The sequence below is a fragment of the Triticum aestivum genome, chromosome 6B (genome assembly GCF_018294505.1).
Source record: "Triticum aestivum cultivar Chinese Spring chromosome 6B, IWGSC CS RefSeq v2.1, whole genome shotgun sequence".
NCBI lineage: Eukaryota > Viridiplantae > Streptophyta > Magnoliopsida > Poales > Poaceae > Triticum > Triticum aestivum.
Genome location: NC_057810.1, coordinates 521,453,469 through 521,459,656, shown reverse-complemented (window position 1 = coordinate 521,459,656; position 6,188 = coordinate 521,453,469). Strand labels below are relative to the sequence as shown.

At 44.0% G+C, this 6,188-nt stretch overlaps 1 protein-coding gene across 1 annotated transcript; it reads right to left on the bottom strand.

Annotated features, from left to right (window-relative positions):
- Positions 1-311: 311 nt before the first annotated feature.
- Positions 312-5,014, bottom strand: LOC123134347 (uncharacterized). The gene is made up of 5 exons (XM_044553615.1): positions 4,854-5,014; positions 4,714-4,781; positions 4,564-4,614; positions 3,595-3,646; positions 312-1,088 (listed from the first exon to the last, which is right to left on the bottom strand). Exon 5 carries the CDS (start codon positions 1,045-1,047, stop codon positions 418-420), a length of 630 nt encoding a protein of 209 aa, XP_044409550.1. The 5' UTR covers positions 1,048-1,088; positions 3,595-3,646; positions 4,564-4,614; positions 4,714-4,781; positions 4,854-5,014; the 3' UTR covers positions 312-417.
- Between the last annotated feature and the right edge of the window lie 1,174 nt (positions 5,015-6,188).

The window sequence follows — 6,188 nt, the reverse complement described above, 5'->3', positions numbered from 1 at the left end:
CCCCTACGAGTATAAACTGGGGCACAAAAAAAAACTCCAATGACTTACGAGTATAAACTGTGACGTAAAAAAGAGGGTAATAAAAATAAACATCAAGCAGGCTCCAGACTTCATAAGCTCAAACTGGCGTACAAAAAATGGTACGTACATGCATTTATATAATAAACAAATAGAATAAAATAAATAAGGCTGCAGGCCATACACAACGATAGTGTAAATAAATAAGGATGTTTCAACGTCAAAGCTGGCGTACTAGCACATCATGCATAAAATGTGGAGTTCCCACCTGAATAAACAAAGTATTGCTACATTTGAAGTGAAACTGAGCACTGAACGTAAAATGATTCAAAGGGAAATGATGAACTGAAATGGCCAAATAAAAGAGAACTAAACAAAGTCTACGCCTTCTCAAGGAGCTCACCAGTTCTGCAGGCTGTTCAACAACTGACTTGCTTCAGTCTTTAAATCTGCTGTCTTTTGTTTAAATTCAGCAAGCCTTGCACGTTTGACAGCATTGGTATCCTGTACACTCTTCACCAACTTCTCCTGTTCAGATTGATGGGCATCATGTGCTTGTCGGCATTGTTCCATTCCCAACTTAAGCCTGTGCAAAGTAGCAGTAACCTCTTCAAGCTGGGCCTTCAACTCTTCTTCACGTGCCTCCATTTCAGTGCACTTCTTTTCTACGGCAGATAAGTCCTCAATTATGACCTTGGAAACCTCATGGCCAGACTTAATGTTAAGTCCTACTTCAGCAACAACATGCTCATCTCGCTCGGATTCCTCCGTGAACTTAGTCTGGCCAACCTCCAACTTCTTGGAAAGGTCAATAAGCCCGACCAACATGGCCTGCACCTTAGCTACCTCAGGTACTTGCGTGGGCAGCGTCTGAGAAACGCTCTCAAGCATGATGCATCGCTTGGGATCACCGAGGGTAGAGTCGTTCAGTCCTTCGAGGGCTCGTTTTACCACAAAATCTGTAGCCTCCATAAACGTGTCCTTGACGAAACTGCAGTCCATCTGTGCGTCTTTTCCCGATATTACCATCACCTTAGGGTCTTGTGAGTGGCGAATTTCTTGTTCGCAACCTAAAAAAAAGAGAGAAGAGTTATGAGAACTGATGATAATGATGGTCCATAAACACGACCAGTTAAATAGACATATAAATAAATAAACTACCAGGTAAAGTTGACAAGAAACCAAGAGCATTAGGGGTATGAGGCACAACTTCAGTCACACTCGGGCTGGAAGGTGGACGACTTGCGCCACACTCGCCAATGGTATAATCCTCGACGGATAAATCGAAGAGGTCACCAAGGCCATGGTCCTTTTCTCCCGTGAGAACGTGACCAAAATCTTCATCACTAACAAAGTTACTGAGTTCAACATCTAACGACGGACCATCCAATGTTATTGGTTCAGAAAAATTGGATTCTTGGCCGAAATCAAGTTTGCGCTTCAAGGGCAGCCTTTCTTCTTGTTCCACATGAGGCGGTGTAGATTGTCTGCGTCTCTTTCCGCTATCGGATGGGGCAGTGTCTGAGATATCATTATCCGGTGATAGCGGATGAGCGGAGGAGGACCCAGCTATGGCATTCTGTTTCAGTACATTACCCCGCCGTAGCTGCAAAAAAATATTCTCAAATTAGTACCAAATAGTACGTGAGACATAATGAAAAATGGACACACATGTGCTTTAGCTCACCTCTTTAGACTTCACCGTTTGAGCAGAAACAACATCATTTAAATAATTATAGAGGACCAGTCTCCATTGATATGTAATAGGTGTCTCTGCCTTCTCAAGGGACTGAACATGTTGGTCATGGTGCTCAATAGATACTCTCCTCACCACCATAAAATCTTTATCAGACAATGGGCGAGGCCTGATGTTGTGCTGTAGTGCATGATTATTTTTTGTCCTTACATCATGAGGGGTCTTCCCAGTCATGTTGCCATTGCAAAGATGGCCCAGAATGTCGGCAAAAGGCTTTAGAAATTTTTTCCACCAATTAGCCCATGCTACAGAGGTGTTCCCAACTCGATCATCATCAGGAAAATAGTGGAATTCTTCAGGGGCCAAGGATAATAGGTGTGACCAAAAAGCATAGGCAATTCCAATTTCTGTCTTGAGTATACAGGCTCGCTAGAGGAGAAAAGGGTACAACTTGGTCAAGACGAAACTGTCATGCCACTCGATCTGGGTGATATGGTTCAGCTATACACACGTCGGCGGTGATAGTACCACACCTCCACGGCAGCATGCCTCGACGAATAGAAATTAAGAAAGCGCTCTTGGGTTTGAACACACCTTCCATAGTGAGAGAATGGGGGTTCCAAGCAATATTCTTATAGTCATTGAGGAAAGCATGTGCCTCTTTGGGAGTAAAAAGACGTGGCGTCTTAAACATGGTTTTCACCATGTTAGGCTGTACTGCCAAGATTTTGGGGCTCGGGAAATTTGGTGTTTTTGCTCTGTTTCCATAGGGTTTCTTGAGGTACACGCCCATCCATCCAGCAAGGTAGTGGACCGGCCAGATTCTATGTATGAATGAAGGGCCAATCGGATGAGTACAAATTCGCCGAAGTGAGTAATAGAGGGAGCAAAGAGCAGGTGGGCCCAAAGATATGCGTCGTCCTAGGGAGATCCATGCCGCCATCACTAATACCCCAGGGCGAATATATGGCCCACCACCAACAACGACGTAGCGGCAAAGCCATATGGCAAGAAAAGCCGCAGTATACACACGCTGGTCTTCTAAGCTCTTGGCAGCAAAGGAGTCTACTCCACTATTGTGAAAGAAGTCACACCATTCCTTGAAACCTACTTTGCCACCCACAGCAAGCTTGGTCCAAATTTCTAGGAGCCGAGGCAGGAAGTTGGGGTACAAAAGAGTAGAAGGATCCAACTCATCAGCTAGGGGAACATATTCTTCATAAGGTTCACCATCAAGGGGCAACCCTGCAATCTGATGCATATCAAGAAGTGTGACCGTACGCTCGCCACACGAGAACAAAAACGTGTTGGTGTTGGGGTCCCATTTCTCCAATAAAGACCTTAAAAGAGGAGGGGAGACAGAATAGTCGCCTAAAGAGCAATAAATGGCTCCATAGACGTAGTCCACACCTTCTTCACTCCCCTTCAGGTGGGTATGATATTTCTTCAAGACATCAATACCCCATTCAATATATCCAAGAGGCATTGGGGCATACTCAACCTCATGATTCTCCCAGCCTAAACCTTTGGATATCATATGTGTACCAAGGGTTGAAGCTTCATCAAGTCTAGGCCCCGGTGAGGGAGGTTGATAACAACGAGCTGAGAAAGATGGCCCTGCCGTCCATCCATGTGGTCCAAGCTCAAGATGGCCGTGTGGTACGCCTAACTTCGTAATCACTGGATTGGCTATCTCACTAGTATCAGGTTCAAATAGGTGTTTTTTGGCCAACTGTGATAAAGGCATTCTACATGATCTAGACAAAGATGGTGCCGTGGCTTCCTCCATCTATATCCAAAGAAAATATGCATGTCGGTATATATATGAAATTACAGAAAGTTAAAAATAGTATATAAAAGTGCAAGATTGAATATTATACCAAGGTGGAAATGATGATCCCAAGATACACAGTCTGCAACGAGAGATGGTATCTACAATAAAAGAAAAATATTTCAATATTTGAATTTGATGCATAGAAAAAAAGGGGAATATGAGAAATACAACACATGTACGCATGATTGAAAATATTCCTCATGCCCAAGAGCAGTAGCATCACTGTCGAACGGCGGACCAAGCCCATATATAGGCTTGCCGGAACGCCGACAGTGATCAAGTCATTAAATTCATGCATATATCATATAAAAAATCACTGTCGAACGACGGACCAAACCCATATATAGGCTTGCCGAAACGCCGACAGTGATCAACTCATTAAATTTATGCATATATCATAAAAAAATCACTGTCAAACGACGGACCAAACCCATATATAGGCTTGCCGGAACGCCGATAGTGATCAAGTCTTTAAATTCATACATATACAAAAAAAATCACCGTCGAACGACGGCAAGCCCATATAGAGGCTTGCCGGAACGCCGACAGTGATCAAGGCATCGATTCATACATATACAAAAAAAATCACATTCGAACGATGGACCAAGCCCATATAGAGACTTCCCGGAACGCCGACAGTGATCAAGTCATTAAATTCATGCATATATCATATAAAAAAAGGCTTCTCATGGTTGAACGACGGACTAAGCCCGTATATAGGCTTCCAGAGCGGCAACAGTGAGCAATCTACTCATTCATACAAAAAAATAAAAAAATAAAAATCCCCAAGTCGAACGACGGACCAAGCCTGGATAGGGGATTCCCGGAACGCCGACCGTGGGATCACAATATTTGGATGAATAAATACAGATCAAACACATCCAGAGACCAGGGCTATATACACCATGACAAAAAAAAATTATGCATTCAGGGCATTATATCCCTGGCACTTCTAATGATGAGAGAGATGCCACAACGATAAGGTGTAATCAGATAATTTGGGAAAGCAGACTACCCAAGGAAGATTCGATCCAGACCGTATCCTAGTGTCCCCGTCTCCCTGCACCTACGTGATGAGGAGATGGAATAAAGATTAAAAGCAACATCCAAGATGCTAAAAGATAGATCATTTCTTGGTAATGACAGGACAAGGAAAGAGGCATACCCAATTGGAGGAGTCAACACTTGCCAACACGGAGGTGGATCTTGTGAGGGATTGAAAGCAATCTGGGACTGAGAAAATAGCAGACTAATCAGTCAATGAATCAATATAGGCACTAGCAAAGTCGTATATAATTTGCTAACCTATCAAAAGGATTGCGGCCGGCCGGACGGAAGTAGACCTTCGTCTCCGTCGTCTTCTGTCTTGATTTAAGAAAAGAAAAGGAGACTTGCTGTTTAAAGAGAGTTGAGGGGATAGCGGACGCAGTTTGTTATCCGGATGGAGTTTGTTAGCCGGACGTGGCCTGATTTTTAGCCTCCATAATGGCAATGCATGGTTAAAAAACTGTATGTAGCTGGCACAGGATTGTCTAAAAAGTCATCAACCCATTATAATCACCAGAAGTGCTTTAAACAAAATATGTATAGTTTCGAGCTCTGGGCCTGAGTAAAAAAAAATCTTACTTCGAACCCAAACCTCGAGGGGCATCTGTTGACATGGATTTTGACCGAGATAAATAAATGTATAAAATGTAAATTCAAAACAGCAAAAATAAAACATTCGATAATGAAAAGAATTAATTTAAAGAAATCAATGAACAACTCAATCAACCAAGACATCGACGACTGGCAGCTCCAACTTTGTTGATGTACATTGCAAGAGAAAGTTGCAAGCCTCACAAAAAGACCTAGTCCATCGCAATCTCCGGAGGGCATCGTCCGCTGAAACCGCCCTCATGGAATCATCGTTGTCGCGGGGGCCCCGCCGCGCACAGCTCCGACTTCTCTGTCGTAGCGAGAAACAAACATAGGCGCATCCATTGATGCACTGGACCGTTGGGATCAGGAGGATTACCTGTGACCAACTCTGCATGTCCACCCTAGGGAAAGCGCGGAAGGGAACTAGTCTTCAAGATGACGACCACAAGGGAAAAGCGACCCGGGAACGACGCCATCAGCTGACCCTGCTACAACAGCGCAAAAGGCTTTCACCCAAAGACAAACCTCGAAGACGGACAAGGCCGGAGAGTACCATGACGACCCTGCGGGAAGGAGGAACAACACCCACGGGCGCCGCGCCGTCGGCGTTGGCCATCAAAATATCACGGCATATTAACAGAATGCATAGACAATATAATTGGTGACTAAAGGAAATTTAGCATCAATTAGATCTTTAGCTAGCACGAGCATGCGTTATGTGCTAATGCATGCAGGCTATGCAGCGTACATGCATGAAGGTATGTGGCGTGACCCTCACAGCCAATAATTATTATTATTTTTGAGCAAATCAACACAGTCACCATGCATACGCAAAAGTTGCTCCGATTAAGAAGCCCAAACGTTGTCTTGTAGCAGAGCCCACCTTAGGTAGTGTTTAATTAAGCAAATTGATTAAACTAAGTGGGCCAAGGCCATGTGCGCTCCAGCCGACGTCCCATCAATCAACAACTCAGGGAGACCATGTCTGAAGCACTTCAT

What these genes read in the sequence shown, in the direction of transcription:
- LOC123134347 (XM_044553615.1), bottom strand. Translation starts at nt 1,047, where the DNA reads ATGGTAATATCGGGAAAAGACGCACAGATGGACTGCAGTTTCGTCAAG.